We start from the raw sequence: 24,008 nt of genomic DNA on the forward strand, positions 1-24,008 counted from the left end.
TTTACCATCCACCTTGGATTGCGTACAAAATTCAACTAAAAAAATTCGTCCACAATATAATTATTTAATGTGGACTATATTTTATATATAAAAATCGTACATTGCACTATGGCCAAAAACACTTTTTTTTTGCGGCAAAAAGCAGTTTTCACCGTCCAATTTTTAATATTTTCTATATCGAGTTTAACCAACATATCGATAGTAAAACATCAAAATAAATTGCTACTATTGGCACCCAGTTTATTCAAATATTGCAAAACGACTTTTCGACTTCTGTATCTCTAATATTAAGAAAAATAGTAAAAAATTACCTCTTTTTCTCGTTGAAGTTCTTCTATTCGTTTCTTCTCGTCTTCTTTTTGTTTCACTATAGCTGCTATATTGTTTTCCAACTGACTCTCTAAATCAGGCATTGCTCCCAAGGTAAACTGATTGTCCAATACAGGTTCAGGGTCTACTTGATTTTCATTTCCAAAACGGTAGATGTCGCTTGGGTATAACACAGCACTTTGGTCGTTGTCTACTACTTCCGTGCGTGCAACCCCTGATACCACCACAGTATCGAAGCCAGCACCAATAAGCATGCTACAAAGTAACGTAGCCATTTCAAAACTATTTCCGCGCCGTTTTCGGAGTATAGTGGCCGGCGATATCAAACGATTTGGCTAAAATAGTGTACACAGAAAAAGGTAATCGTTATAGCGCTACCAAAAAGAATACTTTTATAATAAAAACATATTCTATCCATATCAGCTTCTGGTTCCAAATACCTTTTTTTGGATATAGTTTTGCAACTTTTAAATTGATAAAGATATCAACATAATTTTCTTTGTGTGAAAGCTGAGGTGTTTTCCTCTGAGTTGTGTTGCAAGTTTGTGGATCAACGTGCAGGCCTATAGGCATTGAAGGTTAGGTTAGGTGGCAGCCCGATGTATCAGGCTCACTTAGACTATTCAGTCCATTGTGATACCACATTGGTGAACTTCTCTCTTATCACTGAGTGCTGCCCGATTCCATGTTAAGCTCAATGACAAGGGACCTCCTTTTTATAGCAGAGTCCGAACGGCGTTCCGCATTGCATTGAAACCATTTAGACAAGCTTTGAACCCCTCAGAAATGTCACCAGCATTACTGAGGTGGGATAATCCAACGCTGAAATACTCTTTGGTGTTCGGTCGAAGCAGGAATCGAAACCACGCCCTTGTGTATGTAAGGCGGGCATGCTAACCATTGCACTACGGTAGCTCCCAGGCATTGAAAGGAAATACAATACACAAAAGAAAGATGGGAAATTGGCATGCGTCACACCAATATTGCATTGACGGTGTTGGCCATACATGTTTGTATTTTTTTATTTGTTTTTCGTTTTTTTTTTTTAATGAAAAACTTAATTTTCTTAATGAAACAAAATTTTAAGCAACAACAAAATCACAGTAATTGTTGTTGACAGTAATTGTTGTTGACTAGAAACAAGACATTGTGTGATCGTTCGCCAATCAGGTGAATTCAGCAATGTCTTTAAAAATAGATTTCGATTTGTTGGTACATTAGTGTAGTAACAAATCGAAAATTCTAAAAAAAAATAATAAGATTAGGGGATTGTAAAGTTATACGAAAAATGGTTCAATTTGGGAAGAATAATTCTCGTATGTAAATTTCATAAGAAATTAACATAAAGAACCAAATTGAATCATCTCACCCGGCCAGATCTCGCTAAAGACTGTGGAACTGTGAAGTGGCCAACACTGAAACATATACACTGTTAGAAAAATATGTTTTTCATATGTTTCGATATAAACAAAATGTGTTTCGGGCACAATTTTTAAACACAATATATTTAAGTGCAAACATGTAATGTTCTCAAACTAACACTAAATGTTTGGAACACATATGTTAATATGTTAGAATATATTATGTTTGGGGCATGCATGTTTCATAAAAATTATATGTGTGAATGTAAACATATATAAATTTACAAATTTCGAGTAAACATATATATGTTGTGATATTTTATTCAGAGAGCGAAAGAGAGAGAGAGAGAGAGAGAGTATAGAGAAAGAAATAGAGATAAAAACCGGGAGGGTTGACGAAAGATATCAAATTAACACAGCGAGAGAATCGAAAGAGAGCAATTTCTGTGAAACCGCTTATATGTTGTTTCGGAAACTGCTTTATGATAAGGACAAAAAGTTTATACGCTTAAGTCTAAATATTATTTAAATTAATTCTAAATATTATTTAATTTGTGTATATTATAAAATTATTTATGTATGTTTATACTCGACCCCACGTTCTTCCTTTGTTAGAGTTTTTGAATTCCTTCCAAAATATCAAACTTTTATACCAAAACCAGTTTTTTATTACAAAATTGTTATTTTTGCAATAAAAAAATCATATTTTATCCAAAAGCTCAGTCCATTTCGTTTATATCAAGCACTGTTTCTGACTGTAAATCTTTAATAAACCACATTTCGAAGTTTCATTATAAAAATTTAATATAATATAAATATAAATGCGTAAATTAAAAAAAAAACAATTGGTGTTTGGTCGGAGCAGGGATTGAACCCACGACCCTTTGCATGTACGGCAGACATGCTAACCACTGCTCCACGTTGCCAACACATGTATGTTTCTGTTAAATAATGTTATGTTTGCATGGGCTCGTGGGCGCTGCAAACTATGCTATATAAATGTAACTTATAACGATAATTGTCTTCTGGTGACTATAACAGCTACGTAGCTCAGTGGTAGTGTGTTGGCTTACAAACTGTATGGTCCTCGGTTCGATTCTCCGTCCAGGCGAAAGGTAAAATTTAAAAAAATTATAAAATTGAATAATTTCTTCAACATTATTTGTATTACAGAAAAAGGTGCCAAGAACTAAAAAATTTCGTGGAAGTGAAAATTATGTTAGGGAATGAGCACAATCTTCTTTGGGGAAAATTCTTCCAAGCATATAATATTTTTGGCTCAAAATGCTTCCAAAAATAGAATATGTTCACATAAAACAAACATATTAATGTTTCGGCAGTATCCAATAATATATGTGCTTCCTGCAAAATATGTTTGGAACATATGTTAGAGAGGCGATTTTTTTTGAGGGTGTATGTATAGTAGGCTTGCGAGATGGGTTCTGGCATTTTCTTTTCAGTAACTTAATGATGTCAATTCCCTTAATCTTCCTGTCCAATAAGCTCGAATAAATATTGTAATAATTTCTACACGGATGAAAAAGACTGTTTTTCATATGTTTGGCTATAAACATTATATGTTTGGAACACAAATTTTTAAACACAATATTTTTGAGTGCAAGCATATAATGTTCATAAGCTAGCATAACATGTTTGGGACATATATGTTAATATGTTAGAACATATTATGTTTGGGACATAAAATGTTTGTAAATATAATATGCTTGGATGCCAACATATATTAATTTAGAAATAGCCTATAAACATATATGTGTTTAGTAGCTTGGAGCGCTATTTAACAGGGAGCGATATTGAATTAAGTTGGCGGTTGTTGCTTGTTATTACAAAATTAACATTTTATTTTTACTTGGGCAATTGATCAGCTACTTCTTTGATCCTCACAAACTGTGTGGTCCGCTGTTCGAATCCCCGTCCGGCAAAAGGTAAAATTAAAATAAAAAAAATCATAAAATTGAATAATTTCTTCTACAATGTTTGTATTACAGAAAAAGGTGCTAAGAACTAAAAAATCTCGTGGAAGTGAGAAAGATGTCGGGGAATATACAATAAAAAAAATAATAAGATTAGGGGATTGTAAAGTTATACGAAAAATGGTTCAATTTGGGAAGAATAATTCTCGTATGTAAATTTCATAAGAAATTAACATAAAGAACCAAATTGAATCATCTCACCCGGCCAGATCTCGCTAAAGACTGTGGAACTGTGAAGTGGCCAACACTGAAACATATACACTGTTAGAAAAATATGTTTTTCATATGTTTCGATATAAACAAAATGTGTTTCGGGCACAATTTTTAAACACAATATATTTAAGTGCAAACATGTAATGTTCTCAAACTAACACTAAATGTTTGGAACACATATGTTAATATGTTAGAATATATTATGTTTGGGGCATGCATGTTTCATAAAAATTATATGTGTGAATGTAAACATATATAAATTTACAAATTTCGAGTAAACATATATATGTTGTGATATTTTATTCAGAGAGCGAAAGAGAGAGAGAGAGAGAGAGAGTATAGAGAAAGAAATAGAGATAAAAACCGGGAGGGTTGACGAAAGATATCAAATTAACACAGCGAGAGAATCGAAAGAGAGCAATTTCTGTGAAACCGCTTATATGTTGTTTCGGAAACTGCTTTATGATAAGGACAAAAAGTTTATACGCTTAAGTCTAAATATTATTTAAATTAATTCTAAATATTATTTAATTTGTGTATATTATAAAATTATTTATGTATGTTTATACTCGACCCCACGTTCTTCCTTTGTTAGAGTTTTTGAATTCCTTCCAAAATATCAAACTTTTATACCAAAACCAGTTTTTTATTACAAAATTGTTATTTTTGCAATAAAAAAATCATATTTTATCCAAAAGCTCAGTCCATTTCGTTTATATCAAGCACTGTTTCTGACTGTAAATCTTTAATAAACCACATTTCGAAGTTTCATTATAAAAATTTAATATAATATAAATATAAATGCGTAAATTAAAAAAAAAAACAATTGGTGTTTGGTCGGAGCAGGGATTGAACCCACGACCCTTTGCATGTACGGCAGACATGCTAACCACTGCTCCACGTTGCCAACACATGTATGTTTCTGTTAAATAATGTTATGTTTGCATGGGCTCGTGGGCGCTGCAAACTATGCTATATAAATGTAACTTATAACGATAATTGTCTTCTGGTGACTATAACAGCTACGTAGCTCAGTGGTAGTGTGTTGGCTTACAAACTGTATGGTCCTCGGTTCGATTCTCCGTCCAGGCGAAAGGTAAAATTTAAAAAAATTATAAAATTGAATAATTTCTTCAACATTATTTGTATTACAGAAAAAGGTGCCAAGAACTAAAAAATTTCGTGGAAGTGAAAATTATGTTAGGGAATGAGCACAATCTTCTTTGGGGAAAATTCTTCCAAGCATATAATATTTTTGGCTCAAAATGCTTCCAAAAATAGAATATGTTCACATAAAACAAACATATTAATGTTTCGGCAGTATCCAATAATATATGTGCTTCCTGCAAAATATGTTTGGAACATATGTTAGAGAGGCGATTTTTTTTGAGGGTGTATGTATAGTAGGCTTGCGAGATGGGTTCTGGCATTTTCTTTTCAGTAACTTAATGATGTCAATTCCCTTAATCTTCCTGTCCAATAAGCTCGAATAAATATTGTAATAATTTCTACACGGATGAAAAAGACTGTTTTTCATATGTTTGGCTATAAACATTATATGTTTGGAACACAAATTTTTAAACACAATATTTTTGAGTGCAAGCATATAATGTTCATAAGCTAGCATAACATGTTTGGGACATATATGTTAATATGTTAGAACATATTATGTTTGGGACATAAAATGTTTGTAAATATAATATGCTTGGATGCCAACATATATTAATTTAGAAATAGCCTATAAACATATATGTGTTTAGTAGCTTGGAGCGCTATTTAACAGGGAGCGATATTGAATTAAGTTGGCGGTTGTTGCTTGTTATTACAAAATTAACATTTTATTTTTACTTGGGCAATTGATCAGCTACTTCTTTGATCCTCACAAACTGTGTGGTCCGCTGTTCGAATCCCCGTCCGGCAAAAGGTAAAATTAAAATAAAAAAAATCATAAAATTGAATAATTTCTTCTACAATGTTTGTATTACAGAAAAAGGTGCTAAGAACTAAAAAATCTCGTGGAAGTGAGAAAGATGTCGGGGAATATACAATTGGGCAGAAACAAAATTTTGGGCATTCAGGTCGAAAACCTATGTTGTTAGCACCTATATTACCTGTTTATTTTCATAATTCATTATGATTGTAAATATATAAATAAATAAATAAAATTTTGAGCATTGTTTGGGAGAATTTTTTTTAAGCATATAATATTTTTGGGTGCAAAATGCTTCCAAACATATTATATGGTCACATAATAACATATTGTTTTTAGGAAGACATCATTATTGAATTTGGATGCAAAAATACAAAATGTTTGGAACTTAGACTACCCAAACATATATTGTTTAGACCAATATGCTTTCAAACATATTATATATTGGTAGAGATCAAACATATAAATGTTTGGGCAATACCCAAAAATGTATATGCTTGAAGCAAAATATGTTTGGGAGTATATGTTACAGAAACGATTTTTTGTGAGCGTGTAGTTTAAATGATTTGGACATTGAACCAGCCTACATTGATGAATTAGTTGACCTGTAGACGGGTCGACAGGTGGCGACACTCTGACAAGTCGAACTTTTTCTAAGGTAACGACATCAAAAGGAGGTAATCCCTCACGAAAGAGATTCAAGGAACGCAGAAATGCTTTGTTTATCCTAAAGAAGTTAGGATCAGTCGACCCAAGCACGCTGTCGGCTAAACAAAGCGATTCCTTAAAATGGGCTCAAGGAATTCTTGAGACTGGAAAAAGGGAACGATCGCCGGATGAGCTGCCATCCTCCAAAAGGGATCAAAGATCGTTTGCCTCAGTTGCTAAAGATAGCCTTGTGATGGCTATCATTAATAAAGGAGCATTGGACGGTATGGTTCCAAAGCAAAAATGGGGGGAAATTGAGAATGCTCTGTCTGTCGTCTACTCACAGGTGCTGGAAAAGTTTCCCGGCCCAGATCCTCGACACCAAGAGGCTGGTTGGTATCAAGGACGATTTAAGCTAGTCGCATTTGAGGACCAGAGGTCTATAGAATGTTTTAAAGCTGCTCTGATACTAATTGGTGAAGTTTGGGAAGGAGCTGCTCTAGAGTTAGTCGAGAAGAAAGACATACCGGCTAGACCTAGAGCACATGCCTGGATACCTGCAAACCCTTCTGACCCTGAATCTATTTTAAATAGACTGAAACGATGCAATCCAGATCTTCCAACAGCTGATTGGAAGGTTGGCCGTTTGGATGAAGTGGATGGACCAAGACGGCATGCAGTGTTTATATTGAACACTCAGTCTTTGCCACATCTGGCAAAGTCCCAGGGCCGTGTATGTTATGGCTTTCATTATATCCAAATGAAGGTGTATAAAAACGATCAGCTAAAGGATTCAGAAATGGACAAGCCTCTGTCTGAATCAGAAGTAAGCGGATCCTCTTGCGAAGTCGAGGGAGATACCAAAGTTGAAGACATGGATAGATACCGTATGCGTGAGGAGGCTTCTATTGCCTCAGAACTCACCAAAGTCGAACCTATGGTTATTGCGAGAGTCACCGATATCTCTGAAGAGGACATTCTTGATGACTCGATTGAAGCGGCTGATGTGACGGTTGTTGAAAATCTCGATGGTCCTACGGATCCTCCAGATAAATCTTCATCATTGTAAGGCTGCATGTGCTGCCTTAAAAGTTCTCCTGATGAAAGGGGACATAGACATAGTTCTTGTTCAAGAACCATATGTTTATAGAAACAAAATATGTGAATTAAGTACTCCGGGGTTCAAACTATTGCAGTATACTGGTAATGATGTAATTCGAGCCTGTATAATTGCTAAAAACGAGCTTAACTTGTTTCTGCTTCCTTCAATGTGCAATGCAGACACTGTCGTTGCCAATTTAGAAATAGCCAAATGCAAATATTGGGTATCTTCGGTCTATATGGGACATGACAGGGAGATGCCTCCATGTGCCGTTAAGACCTTAGTTGAGGAGTCACTGAAAACAAAGACGAAACTCATTATGGGATGCGATGCGAATGCGCATCATAGTATTTGGGGAAGTAGTGATACTAATGCAAGGGGAGAGTCGCTAATAGAGTTTATTTTGCGTACTAATCTGGTAGTTTGCAACAAGGGAGATGCCCCAACCTTTGTCACTAAAAACAGGCAAGAGGTTTTGGACATCACCTTGGCGTCGCAAGAACTGAATGAAATGATATCTGAGTGGCATGTTTTAAGTGAACACAGCTTCTCAGATCATCGCTGCATCAGTTTCAAATTTGATGTTCATATCACCAAGACCATATTTTCGCCAAATGTTAGGAAAGCTGACTGGAATAGGTATAGGGAATCGTTCAATATGATGATACCGGAAATAACAGAGACAAATATGAGAAATGTGCAAGATATCGAACACGCAGTGGAGCGGATTACTAAGGCCTTCAACATCTCACTGAAAGCTGCATGCCCTAGAGGAAAGCCAAGAGGGAAACATCGACCACCATGGTGGTCTACGGAATTAAGTAATATGAGGAAATCCTGCAGGAAGCTCTTTAACAAGGCAAAGTCCACCAGAGCCCCTGAGGACTGGGACGCTTACAAGAGGAATCTGAGAGGATACAAGCGAGAACTGAGAAAGGCTCAGCATAACTCTTGGAATGACTACTGCAGCAGTATTGAGAATACGTCCGAGGCTTCCAGACTACGGAAGGTTCTAGCATCCACCAACTCCGCTCCAGGTTTCATTAAAACATCGGAGGGAAATTGGACAACGTCCAGTGAGGAGACGCTGGAGGTACTATTGGACACACATTTTCCTGGAAATCAGACGGTTGAACCATGTACTGGCGGTGCCACAGTTGCTCAGCGGTCGTTTCCTGTCGAGGAAATTGTATCGGAAACTAGAATAAGATGGGCGCTAAATAACTTTGGACCATTCAAATCCCCCGGACCTGATGGAATTACTCCGGCGGAGTTACAAGCTGTAACTGACAAAATTATCCCCTGGTTGTCAGTAATATATAAAGGATGTATCAACTTATCATACATCCCAGGAAAGTGGAGGGAAACAAAAGTCGTTTTCATACCTAAAGCGGGAAAAGCCTCTCACTCGAGGGCGAAGGATTTCCGACCAATCAGCTTATCCTCATTCCTACTTAAGACTCTGGAGAGGATGATAGATATTTATCTTAGAACTAGCATCGATTCAAGGTTGTTCTCGAAAGGACAGCATGCATACTCGAAGGGCAGGTCTACTGAGACCGCACTACATGAACTAGTCAGCTTTATTGAAAGCTCACTATCTGTCAAAGAATACACAATCGTGGCGTTTCTAGACATCGAAGGGGCGTTCAATAATGTCCATCCGAGCTCGATATTAAATGGACTGACAACTCTGAATGTTGATCCATGTATACTCAGGCTGTTAGACGAACTGCTAATGAAGAGACGTATTTCAGCCACACTAGGACAAGCAAACATACAAAGGTATGTGAACAGAGGCACTCCCCAAGGAGGAGTTCTATCACCTCTTCTTTGGAATGTTGCTATAAATAGCCTTCTGGTTACTCTAGAAAAAGAAAGGATTAAAGTGGTGGCATACGCAGATGATGTGGCTCTGGCAGTCAGGGGAAAATTCCCATCCACAATCAGAGATATTATTCAGAGGGCCCTCCGGATGACTGAGAAATGGTCGAAAGACAATGGTCTTGGGGTAAATCCTGCAAAGACAGAATTAGTCATGTACTGCAACGATCGCAAAACTCCCACGGTTAGGCCTATTTCCTTAGGGGGTATTGAAATTCCCTTTGGTGAATGTGCAAAATACCTTGGCGTTATTTTGGACAGGAAGCTGAACTTTAAGCTTAATATTGAAGAAAGGGCGAGAAAGGCAACTGTAGCTTTGTACTCATGCAAAAAGGCAATAGGAAAAAAGTGGGGACTGAAACCAAAAATTGTGCATTGGCTATACACGGCAGTGGTTAGACCTATAATGCTATATGGTGTTGTAGTCTGGTGGCCGGCACTTCAGAAACCGACTTGTTTAGATAAAGTTCAGCGTATGGCGTGTTTGTGTATTTCAGGCGCATTCAGCAAGACAGGAACAAATTCCCTTAATGTCGTGCTGCATCTATTGCCTTTAGACATTTTGGCCAAACAGTCAGCTGCAACAACGGCTGTGCGGTTGCGCGAACTATCGCTGTGGTCGGAAAAAGGTTACGGTCACAGTTCTGTCCTCAAAATAATGCCAGATGTGCCTAACGTAGTGGATTACACTTTGGCGAGTCCACTTTTCGACAAGAAGTTTGAGACTCTAATCCCCAACAGTGAGGCGTGGTGCACACAGACCCCGGGGAATAAAGAATATATAGATTTCTACACTGATGGCTCCAAATTGGATGGACAAGTGGGGTTCGGAGTATATTCTAATGATCTGGAACTTCGAATAGCGAAAAGATTACCTAATCACTGTAGTGTTTTTCAGGCTGAAATATTAGCAATAAGAGAGGTGGCGAATTGGCTGAGAAGTAATGTTCCAAAAAATGTGGGCATTAATATATACTCAGACAGTCAACCTGCAATAAAATCCTTGGACTCTGTGTTCCTCAACTCGAAAACGGCCATCGACTGCCGCAAATCTCTCAATGAGATGGCTGAGCAGTACAATATTCACCTAATATGGGTGCCTGGCCATAGGAACATACCGGGGAACTGCGAAGCGGATGAGTTGGCAAGGCTAGGGACTACCTTACATATTCCAGGGGAACTAGAATTTGTTGGTATGCCCCTAGCTACCTGCAAGCTCATGCTACGTGAGAAGGCTGTTATGATGGCAAATGTTCGATGGGAGAATTGCAAGGGTTGTAACGACACCAAGCAAATATGGCCCCATTTCAACTTAAACCGCACACTAGATATGCTAATGTTCTCGAGACATCAGATATCACTCCTGATATCTGCTATAACGGGTCGCTGCCTGATAGGCGATTTTGCAAAAACTATTGGCGCGAAGTATAATGACTATTGTATGAGCTGTCATGATGCGGAGGAAAAAGAATCAATTAAACACCTCTTGTGTAAGTGTCCTGCATTTTGTGTAAAGCGCAAGCAACTTTTAGGAGCATATAGCTTCAGATTACTGGCGGATCTGGAAAACGTTAACTTAAGCAGTCTGCTACTGTTTTTGGAACAATCTGGTTGGTTCAACAAAGAAAAATAATCAAGAAGGTTCAGCGGTTAAAACTAGAAGTGCCCATATGTAATAGGTACTTTTAGTTAATGTGGTATCACAATGGACTGAATAGTCTAAGTGAGCCTGAATTTTAATCGGGCTGCCACTTTAACCTAACCTAACCTAACCTACATTGATATCAGGCTAACATAAAAGAAATACATTTTCCCCTTTATGGAAATTTATTTCCTGCACTTAATTTCTTTGATGTGCTCAGTAGCCAATTTCCCATCTTCCTTTTGTGTATTGTCTTTGATTGAAAGTTAGTCACCTCGGTTGTATGAAGTTTTGTTTTAGCTGCCACATATGCAATCATGATTCGATTTCCATCATCTTTTCTTTGCTTCTTTTAAAACCCTACAAAAAAAGTCACCCTCACGTACACCCTCAAAAAAATCGCTTCTGTAACATATGCCTCAAACACATTTTGCTTCAAGCTTATATGTTCTCAGGATTGGTCCAAACAAAATATTATTTGTAGTGTTCAAACATATTATGTTTCACCTTAGGCATAGACTGGTAGAAAAAAAAGTTTTAATAAAATTTTCTTTGTGTGTATACATTTTTAAGGCGCCAATTTGTTACTTCCATTTTTTACTTGCAGCATACTCGCTCGGTCTCCCTTTCTAAACACATATATATTTGTAGGCAAATTCTAAATTTATATATGTTTGGATCCACACTAGGGCTGTCATTCGGGATCCCGGAGATTCGGTATTTTAAAATATAGAATCCCGGGATCCCGGGATTTTCTTCGGGATCCCGAAAATTTCGGGATTTTTTCAATATTTTAAGTAATAACAATCTACAGCACCAAAAAATTGCCATACATTAAACCTATTTAGTTTAATTCAATTTTATTAACAAAAGAACATAAGAGTAAATTAAAACACAATTTCAAATTGCCAACTCAACAAGAAAAGAAAAACGAAAAATTATGAAAAAAAAAATTTATATCGCTGTGTTATTCAGCAAAACATTTGAAAGATTTTGATTAGATTAGGTGTATTTTCGTACACTTGTGTTAATCCTTTTGTACATCATGCATGGTTTAAAGTAACTTCTCAAAAATATGAAGGCATCCAAATTTTTAGCAGATAAACGCGATCTTGTCATATTGTCGACGGACCTTTTATCATTGCCTGAGGACCTTATCGTTTATTTCGATTTTTAAAGAAATTGTGCTTTTTATAGTATCCCGTGTAAAAATTGAGAGATTTAATCATGTCTAATAATATCAAAGTATATATAGTTATATCTGCTCAGATAGGGTTGTATATATAAATAGATCTACGGAGATGTGTTATGTATAGTGTTATATATGATTAGATCTCATTCGAGATCTCATTATATATGTTGTTATATCTATTTATATCAGTCATATCTGGTAAGATCTACACGCTCACAAAAAATCGCTTCTGTAACATATACTCCCAAACATATTTTGCTTCAAGCATATACATTTTTGGGTATTGCCCAAACATTTATATGTTTGATCTCTTCCAATATATAATATGTTTGAAAGCATATTGGCCTAAACAATATATGTTTGGGTAGTCTAAGTTCCAAACATTTTGTATTTTTGCATCCAAATTCAATAATGTTGTCTTCCAAAAAACAATATGTTATTATGTGAACATATAATATGTTTTGAAGCATTTTGCACCCAAAAATATTATATGCTTAAAAAAAATTCTCCCAAACAATATTGTGCTCAAAATTTTATTTATTTATTTATATATTTACAATCATAATGAATTATGAAAATAAACAGGTAATATAGGTGCTAACAACATAGGTTTTCGACCTGAATGCTCAAAATTTTGTTTCTGCCCAATTGTATATTCCCCCACATCTTTCTCACTTCCACGAGATTTTTTAGTTCTTAGCACCTTTTTCTGTAATACAAACATTGTAGAAGAAATTATTCAATTGTATGATTTTTTTTATTTTAATTTTACCTTTTGCCGGACGGGGATTCGAATAGCGAACCACACAGTTTGTAAGGATCAAAGAAGTAGCTGATCAATTGCCCAAGGAAAAATAAAATGTTAATTTTGTAATAACAAGCAACAACCACCAACTTAATTCAATATCGCTCCCTGTTAAATAACGCTCCAAGCTACTAAACACATATATGTTTATAGGCTATTTCTAAATTAATATATGTTTGCATCCAAACATATTATATTTACAAACATTTTATGTCCCAAACATAATATGTTCTAACATATTAACATATATGTCCCAAACATGTTATGCTAGTTTATGAACATTATATGCTTGCACTCAAAAATATTGTGTTTAAAAATTTGTGTTCCAAACATATAATGTTTATAGCCAAACATATGAAAAACAGTCTATTTCATCCGTGTAATTGTATATCTTCATATATGACATCATATCTAATTAAATATACTATATATAGATCCATATCTAATTATATATCACATTAAATCATGAACCAATTCTGTAATACGGATAAAAAATATGTGTATATGTTTTTGTGTAAATATAATGTGTGTTGTTACGAGAATATTAACGTGATATACTTGGTTACAAGGTCGTATATTCGGTCGCACATCACAGCAAGTGGTGAGCATAACCAAACAATCTTTATATGTTGTGGCAGTTTAAAGAACCCCATTTAAATATCATTTTGAAGTTTCTTTATAAAATGTATAACTTTCAGACACAACTGTCTTTTTGTTTTCAAAAATATCACCCCATAACTATCACCATTAGCAACGCCTTTTGTTTGTTTTGTTTTGTTCCTATTTTTATACCCTTCACCACTACTGTGGTACAGGGTATAATAAGTTTGTGCATTTGTATGTAACGCCAAGAAGGAGTAATCATAGACCAACCTTTTAGTATACCGATCGTCTTAGAATTAAATTCTGCGTCGATTTAGCGATGTCCGTCTGTCTGTCTGTCTGTCTGTCTGTCCGTCTGTCTGTCTGTTGATGTATTTTTGTGTGCAAAGTACAGCTCGCAGTTTTAGTCCGATTGTCCTAAAATTTGGTACAGGGTCCTGTTTCGGCTCAAAGACGATCCCTATTGATTTTGGAAAAAATCGGTTCAGATTTAGATATAGCTGTCATATATATTTTTCACCGATCTGATCATAATTGGCGTTTATATCAACCGATCTTCCTCAAATTCCGTACATCCGAATATTTTATGAGTCTCGAAAAACTTGCAAAATATCAGCCAAATCGGTTCAGATTTAGATATAGCTCCCATATATAGCTTTCGCCCGATTTACACTCATTTGCCCACAGAAGCCAATTTTTTGCTCCGATTTAGTTGAAATTTTGCACAGGGAGTATAATAAGCATTGTAGCTATGCGTACCAAATTTGGTTGAAATCGGTTCAGATTTAGATATAGCTCCCATATATAGCTTTCGCCCGATTTACACTCATATGACCACAGAGGCCAATTTTTAACTCCGATTTAGTTGAAATTTTGCACAGGGAGTAGAATTAGCATTGTAGCTATGCGTGCCAAATTTGGTTGACATCGGTTCAGATTTAGATTTAGCTCCCATATATAGCTTTCGCCCGATTTACACTCATATGACCACAGAGGCCAATTTTGAACTCCGATTTAGTTGAAATTTTGCACAGGGAGTAGAATTAGCATTGTTGCTATGCGTGCCAAATTTGGTTGAAATCGGTTCAGATTTAGATATAGCTTCCATATATATGTTTTTCTGATTTCTACAAAAATGGTCAAAATACCAACATTTTCCTTGTAAAATCGCCACTGCTTAGTCGAAAGGTTGTAAAAATGACTCTAATTTTCCTAAACTTCTAATACATATATATCGAGCGATAAATCATAAATAAACTTTTTTGAAGTTTCCTTAAAATTGCTTCAGATTTAAACGTTTCCCATATTTATACCCTTCACCACTACTGTGGTACAGGGTATAATAAGTTTGTGCATTTGTATGTAACGCCAAGAAGGAAAAGTCTGAGACCCATCGTTTAGTATACCGATCGTCTTAGAATTAAATTCTGAGTCGATTTAGCGATGTCCGTCTGTCTGTCTGTCTGTCTGTCTGTCTGTCCGTCTGTCTGTTGATGTATTTTTGTGTGCAAAGGAGCCACCGTGGTGCAATGGTTAGCATGCCCGCCTTGCATACACAAGGTCGTGGGTTCGATTCCTGCTATGACCGAACACCAAAAAGTTTTTCAGCGGTGGATTATCCCACCTCAGTAATGCTGGTGACATTTCTGAGGGTTTCAAAGCTTCTCTAAGTGGTTTCACAGGAATGTGGAACGCCGTTCGGACTCGGCTATAAAAAGGAGGTCCCTTGTCATTGAGCTTAACATGGAATCGGGCAGCACTCAGTGATAAGAGAGAAGTTCACCACTGTGGTATCACAATGGACTGAATAGTCTAAGTGAGCCTGATACATCGGGCTGCCACATAACCTAACCTAACCTAAGTACAGCTCGCAGTTTTAGTCCGATTGTCCTAAAATTTGGTACAGGGTCCTGTTTCGGCTCAAAGACGATCCCTATTGATTTTGGAAAAAATCGGTTCAGATTTAGATATAGCTGTCATATATATTTTTCACCGATCTGGTCATAATTGGCGTTTATATCAACCGATCTTCCTCAAATTCCGTACATCCAAATATTTTATGAGTCTCGAAAAACTTGCAAAATATCAGCCAAATCGGATCAGATTTAGATATAGCTCCCATATATAGCTTTCGCCCGATTTACACTCATTTGCCCACAGAAGCCAATTTTTTGCTCCGATTTAGTTGAAATTTTGCACAGGGAGTATAATTAGCATTGTAGCTATGCGTACCAAATTTGGTTGAAATCGGTTCAGATTTAGATATAGCTCCCATATATAGCTTTCGCCCGATTTACACTCATATGACCACAGAGGCCAATTTTTAACTCCGATTTAGTTGAAATTTTGCACAGGGAGTAGAATTAGCATTGTAGCTATGCGTGCCAAATTTGGTTGACATCGGTTCAGATTTAGATTTAGCTCCCATATATAGCTTTCGCCCGATTTACACTCATATGACCACAGAGGCCAATTTTTATCTCCGATTTAGTTGAAATTTTGCACAGGGAGTAGAATTAGCATTGTTGCTATGCGTGCCAAATTTGGTTGAAATCGGTTCAGATTTAGATATAGCTTCCATATATATGTTTTTCTGATTTCGACAAAAATGGTCAAAATACCAACATCTTCCTTGTAAAATCGCCACTGCTTAGTCGAAAGGTTGTAAAAATGACTCTAATTTTCCTAAACTTCTAATACATATATATCGAGCGATAAATCATAAATAAACTTTTTTGAAGTTTCCTTAAAATTGCTTCAGATTTAAACGTTTCCCATATTTTTTTACTAACATTGTGTTCCACCCTAGTGCATTAGCCGACTTAAATTTTGAGTCTATAGATTTTGTAGAAGTCTAGCAAATTCTTCCAGATCGAGTGATATTTAAATGTATGTATTTGGGACAAACCTTTATATATAGCCCCCAACACATTTGACGGATGTGATATGGTATCGAAAATTTAGATCTACAAAGTGGTGCAGGGTATAATATAGTCGGCCCCGCCCGACTTTAGACTTTCCTTACTGGTTTTTACTAACATTGTGTTCCACCCTAGTGCATTATCCGACTTAAATTTTGAGTCTATAGATTTTGTAGAAGTCTATCAAATTCTTCCAGATCGAGTGATATTTAAATGTATGTATTTGGGACAAACCTTTATATATAGCCCCCAACACATTTGACGGATGTGATATGGTATCGAAAATTTAGATCTACAAAGTGGTGCAGGGTATAATATAGTCGGCCCCGCCCGACTTTAGACTTTCCTTACTGGTTTTTACTAACATTGTGTTCCACCCTAGTGCATTATCCGACTTAAATTTTGAGTCTATAGATTTTGTAGAAGTCTATCAAATTCTTCCAGATCGAGTGATATTTAAATGTATGTATTTGGGACAAACCTTTATATATAGCCCCCAACACATTTGACGGATGTGATATGGTATCGAAAATTTAGATCTACAAAGTTGTGCAGGGTATAATATAGTCGGCCCCGCCCGACTTTAGACTTTCCTTACTGGTTTTTTACTAACATTGTGTTCCACCCTAGTGCATTATCCGACTTAAATTTTGAGTCTATACACGCTCACAAAAAATCGCTTCTGTAACATATACTCCCAAACATATTTTGCTTCAAGCATATACATTTTTGGGTATTGCCCAAACATTTATATGTTTGATCTCTTCCAATATATAATATGTTTGAAAGCATATTGGTCTAAACAATATATGTTTGGGTAGTCTAAGTTCCAAACATTTTGTATTTTTGCATCCAAATTCAATAATGTTGTCTTCCAAAAAACAATATGTTATTATGTGAACATATAATATGTTTTGAAGCATTTTGCACCCAAAAATATTATATGCTTAAAAAAAATTCTCCCAAACAATATTGTGCTCAAAATTTTATTTATTTATTTATATATTTACAATCATAATGAATTATGAAAATAAACAGGTAATATAGGTGCTAACAACATAGGTTTTCGACCTGAATGCTCAAAATTTTGTTTCTGCCTAATTGTATATTCCCCCACATCTTCCTCACTTCCACGAGATTTTTTAGTTCTTAGCACTTTTTTCTGTGATACAAACATTGTAGAAGAAATTATTCAATTTTATGATTTTTTTTATTTTAATTTTACCTTTTGCCGGACGGGGATTCGAACAGCGGACCACACAGTTTGTAAGGATCAAAGAAGTAGCAGATCAATTGCCCAAGGAAAAATAAAATGTTAATTTTGTAATAACAAGCAACAACCACCAACTTAATTCAATATCGCTCCCTGTTAAATAGCGCTCCAGGCTACTAAACACATATATGTTTATAGGCTATTTCTAAATTAACATATTTTTGCATCCAAGCATATTATATTTACAAACATTTTATGTCCCAAACATAATATGTTCTAACATATTAACATATATGTCCCAAACATGTTATGCTAGTTTATGAACATTATATGCTTGCACTCAAAAATATTGTGTTTAAAAATTTGTATTCCAAACATATAATGTTTATAGCCAAACATATGAAAAACAGTCTTTTTCATCCGTGTAGATTTTGTAGAAGTCTATCAAATTCTTCCAGATCGAGTGATATTTAAATGTATGTATTTGGGACAAACCTTTATTTTCTATTACAAACCTTTATATATAGCCCCCAACACATTTGACGGATGTGATATGGTATCGAAAATTTAGATCTACAAAGTGGTGCAGGGTATAATATAGTCGGCCCCGCCCGACTTTAGACTTTCCTTACTGGTTATATATTGAATATTTCCTCTTTTCTAGGAGGATGAAGTTGTGGTAGTCCAGGAAAAGATTAAAAGGAGACCGAGGAGCAACGTAAAGATTTGTGACCAGGCCATATCCGAAGTTGCGATAGAAGCAAGTATTACCCAATATCAAAACGATAGAATAAAAATTTGGAGATGATTTGCATTGTGCACCGTGCAATTATTCATAGTATGGTATTTGGGGCTTCGCATAAACCATTCAATATAGCGTTGGTTTAAATTATTTGATACGAGAAGCAAATTTTGGTAAGTATATGTATTATTAAAAAAAATACATCTTTAAATAAGCTGATAATTCTTCTGTATATATTATATTTTTCAGAGTTTTCATTCCGAGTAGCCAAATAAAGGAATTGCGATTACAGAACTGTGTGTAGAGAGCAATGTACTAACGCCTTGGGAAATTTAAATGCCAGGACCCTTAGTGGCTATGTACATATATATTATTTTTGTTGTTTTTTGTAATTATACTTTTATACCTTATGATCCAACTTATAATATTAAAAAAATTATAAAACCATAAAATAAATCTTTTTTATTAATTACTGTAATTTCACTAATTTTGGAAATTTGTAGATAAAATTATATATAATTAGATATATTAACATCTAATTATATCAAATTAGATATAATTAGATGTGGGCCAAATTTGAGATCTGGTCAGATCTAATTCCTTTAGAATTAGATCTGATCAGATATTACCATTTTTCGGATCTGACCAGATCTGCCTACATATACTATCATATCTAATCAGATATGGCAGGAGATCTAATAATATCTGGCCAGATCCACCAATTTTTACACGGGATACCTCATGTGGATACAGATCCACCAATTTTTACACGGGATACCTCATGTATAATAAATACACCCTAAAAAAAATCGCTTCTTTAACATATGTTCCAAACATATTTTGCAGGAAGCACATATATTATTGGATACTGCCGAAACATTAATATATTTGTTTTATGTGAACATATTATATGTTTGGAAGCATTTTGAGCCCAAAAATATTATATAGAAGAATTTTTCCCAAAGACGATTGTGGTCATTCCCTAACATACTCGTAATTTTCACTTCCACGAAATTTTTTAGTTCTTGGCACCTTTTTCTGTAATACAAATAATGTTGAAGAAATTATTCACTTTTATAAATTTTTCAAATTTTACCTTTCGCCTGCACGGAGAATCGAACCAAGGACCATTCAGTTTGTAAACCAACACACTATCCACTGGGCTACGTAGCTGTTATAGTCACCAGTAGATAATTATCGTTATAAGTTACATTTATATAGCATAGTTTGCAGCGCCCACGAGCCCATGCAAACATAACATTATTTAATAGAAACATACATTTGTTTGCCAAGTGGAGCAGTGGTTAGCTTGTCTGCCTTGCATGCAAAGGGTCGTGGATTTAATCCCTGCTCCCACCGAACACTTTGTTTTTGTTTTTTTTTTTAATTTACACATTTATATTTATACTATATTAAATTTTTATAATGAAACTTCGAAATGTGGGTTATTAAAGATTTATAGTCAGTAACACTGCTTTATATAAACGAAATTGACTGATTTTTGGATAAAATATTATTTTTTTATTGCAAAAATAACAATTTTGTAACAAAAAAACTGTTTTTGGTACAAAACTTTAAAATTTGGAAGGAATTCAAAAACTCTAACAAAAGAAGAACGTGGAGTCGAGTATAAACATACATAAATAATTTTATAATATAAACATAAATTTATTTAGGCGTGAACAGTTTTTTACTAGCATTTAACACCATCGCTCAAAAATGCCCTTTATTTTTCTTTAATAATTCATTTTAAAGAAAATAAACTTTTTAAATTGTTTTAGCTGCAAAACTCAAACTTAATGCCCGCTTTTATAGTTGAAGGTGTCCGTCAACTCCTCGTGGACTACTTATTAGTAAAGAGGAACTAAACTTTGTTTTTATACATTTTACTGTGTAATTTTTCACTATTTCCTCCTTATTTCATTTTACTGTCCCAACTCTAAAAAGAGTATAGTGCCCTTTCGTTATTTTTATGAAGACCCCTGATTTCTTTTAACGAACCAAGAAAAAAATTGTGCCCATAATGCCAAAATGATAAACAAAACACATGTCCACACATACATAAAATGCTGCTCTCAAGGCGAAAACATATGCTGTTTGTCTATTCTCTTGGTTCCGAATGTCTATTCTCTTTATTCAAATTAAATAATATTTAGACTTAAGCATATCAAATTTTTGGCTTTATCATAAAACCGAAACAACATACAAGCGGTTTCACAGAAATTGTTCTCTTTTGATTCTTTCGCTGTGTTATGTTGATATCTTTCGTCAACTCTCCCGGTCTCCATCTCTATTTCTTTCTCTATACTCTCTCTGTCGCTTTGAATAAAATATCACAACATATGTATGTTTAGTCGAAATTTGTAAATGTATATATGTTTGCATTCACACATATATACATTTACAAATTTATGAAACATTCATGCTCAAATAATATATTCTAACATATTAACATAGATGTCCCAAACATTTAGAGTTAGTTTAGGAGCATTGCATGTTTGCACTTAAATATATTGTGTTTTAAAATTGTGCCCGAAACACATTTTGTTTATATCGGAACATATGAAAAACATATTTTTCTAACAGTGTATAAATCCATATAATTCAGATCTGAAATCATATAATCCTGAACGCTTAGACAGAAATTTAAGACTCTCCGTAGAAATTAAATAACAACTCTCCTGGAGTTCGGAAACCGTACCATTCGAGCCGATTGTCTTGAGAGAGGAATATTTGCCTCAAATTCACTTGAAGTTCTAATATAAAGTTCATGCTCTCAAATGTCCATAATAAAGTACCTTAGTACTCACAATTTTTATCCGCAACAAATGTCGTGGTGTTCTATATGTACTATATATGACAATCCATTACAATGAGATGTTTTCAAAGAAAATTATTGTATACGTTTCATGGTGATGGCTACACTGAGTTTTCTTTTTTGAGTAACGAAATTTTAAATATTTCTTTTGATGCTGCTTAAAACGTTTTTCGTAAATTCATGTTTATTTGCTTTTAAAGAAATTTCTTTGTAATAAACGTGAATTTCGTTTGTACAAAATTTCGTTCTGAAGGAATATATTTTTTCTTTGGGTGTATTTAAGAGCAGGCCCGGTCGAACTTTGGGCCGCATATACTTGTTACTTCTACCAACGGTTACAAGAATTGCGTGAGCATGAGGGTATACATTTGGTGCGAGTTTATGAGATTGGGCCTTGCTGAATTTAATGTAGTCCCTGCCAGGGATGAAAAATCAAATTTTTAAATTGTACCAACGAGAATAAAAAAGTGTACTTTTTGGGTTAAAATTGTACCAAATTTCAAAAATAATGGTTTGGAATATAGTAACCGAAAAAATAAAAATTAGTTATCAAATTTTAAAGGTTTTGTGCGAGTCGAAATTCAAAATAGGTTTCCTTCCAATGTGTTTGTTGTCAAAGCCTTCATCATATCTTCGTATGAAAATGTTCAGTCAAACACGTAACAAAATTAGAGATTTAAAGACGAGTGATTCTTACAATTGTGGCTCACAAATTATGAAAGAGACATTAAATTTTGAAAATTATTTGAGTAAAAAGAATTTTTCGCTCCAGAGTTGTCATTGATGTCTTGAATATATTAAATATGCAGTTTGCATTTCATCTTATGAAATTTTATATTTTATTGTCAGATGTCAGATACACATCAAACTCCAAATTTTAAATGGACATTTTTGTCCCATTTGATTGTAATTTGGGCACTACCTAAAATATGTGAACAATATAATTTATATTGGACAATTAATTAATTGGGACTTCTCGAGCATTTTGGAGACGAACTGAGTACTTCAAATTGTACCAAATAGGTTATTGTAGTACGATTGTACTTTTGAAAAGTGAAATGTATCAAATTTAGTACAATTGTATCAATTTTTACAGCCCTGGTCCCTGAAAACCTGTGTTGCAAATAAATGAGAACATACCACGTACGGAAGGGAGCTATGAAATATAAATATACTTACGAAATACAAGTTCTCATCAAATGGTTCATAAATAATGAAATCAGCAACAAAGCTAGCAATTCCATGGATACTTCTTAAATCGATATACAAGAAAGAGGTTGGCCGAATAGTTGTACAGACAAATTTCTAAAGAACGTTAGAAAACAACAAAATTTTATTCAAAATAATTTCAGTTAATCTCTTAGGCCAAAGGATGTACCTGAACATTACATTCATTCGGTAGTGTTAGAACTAGTGGTCGACTGTTACGATTTTTTGTGGCGAATTGATGACGAAAATTTTCTGCGTATAAAAGGATAAGTCGTTCCTTCGGTGATAGGGAATAGTAGGATGGTGGATAACACAGTTGCGATTCGGTAAAATCGGACGCAGCTTCAGGGAATGAAATATCAATGCGCCCTATATCAGTTGCATCTGGTGAATCATAAACTTCCGTTTGGTCACGTTCCTCATCCTTCTGATTTTCAAATTGTTCCTCCTCAGCCTCTGCTTCGGTATAAGCCTCCATCTGCCGTTTTTCTATTTCATATATGGCTTCATCGTGTTTGTGTGGATCCAATTTAATTATTGCTTTGGAAGTATAGTCTCTATGTCGCTTCATTTGGTAACCGGGAAAACGAAAATCTTTTTATTGAGTTAAGAAATAAACAGACCGTAACTATGCAACGTTTGTCTATGAAATGTCAGTAGAAAATTATGTCTATTACATGTGTCTATTATAGAATTTGAAATATATTCATAGCAAACAAACGGATTTGGGTTGAAACACTTATTCTGCACACAAGAAACAGTAATTTTATTTGGTAAAATGTACAAAGTTCCAAATAAAAATATTACAATTTTCTTTCCATAAACCTTTTCAATGATCCAACATCCAGAATTATGTTTTATTAAAAGTATTCTTCGATTCAACTTGAAAACATTCCACAATTCAACAAAAATTTTGTTAATTTACTAGCTGAACTCGGTCCACGTGGCTGGCCCAAATTTTGCATTTCTTTATGATTTTCCATATTCTCCCGAATCATGAGAGTTTACGCAAAGTAATTCATGCTGTTTCTTTTTATATGTTTCTTCGTGTATTATAAACAGTTTATGTTTCTGTGGGCAATAGAATTTTCTAAACTTTACCAGTAGTTTCCAGCAAAAAAATTGAATGCAGTCCTTTTGGACAAGTCTTAGAAAGTATGGAATTATGTCATATTAAGTGAAAATTTAAGTTTGGGAAATTAAATTGCTCAAAAAAAAATTAATCACTAAAAAATTAAAAATTTCATCACCGGTGGGATTTGAACCTGTGCCGTTTGCAATTTTCTTTTAAGACGGTTTTGTAAATTACGACAATTTTTAATTTTTTGTTGGTTTTTATTAGAAACAAGTATATACGGCCGTAAGTTCGGCCAGGCCGAATCTTATGTACCCTCCACCATGGAT

At 34.7% G+C, this 24,008-nt stretch overlaps 1 protein-coding gene across 1 annotated transcript in view; it reads right to left on the reverse strand.

Moving 5' to 3' along the window:
• lobo (coiled-coil domain-containing protein lost boys) overlaps positions 1–24,008 on the reverse strand; it is a 103,966-nt gene that overhangs the window by 47,263 nt on the left and 32,695 nt on the right. The window contains exons 2-4 of the mRNA XM_075299669.1: positions 22,774–23,169; positions 22,575–22,700; positions 312–665 (exon numbers count right to left, since the gene is read on the reverse strand). Coding sequence (XP_075155784.1) covers positions 312–665; positions 22,575–22,700; positions 22,774–23,169 — 876 coding nt within the window. The remainder of the gene's footprint in view (positions 1–311; positions 666–22,574; positions 22,701–22,773; positions 23,170–24,008) is intronic.

This window comes from Haematobia irritans, chromosome 3 (genome assembly GCF_050003625.1).
Source record: "Haematobia irritans isolate KBUSLIRL chromosome 3, ASM5000362v1, whole genome shotgun sequence".
Taxonomy (NCBI): Eukaryota; Metazoa; Arthropoda; class Insecta; order Diptera; family Muscidae; genus Haematobia; species Haematobia irritans.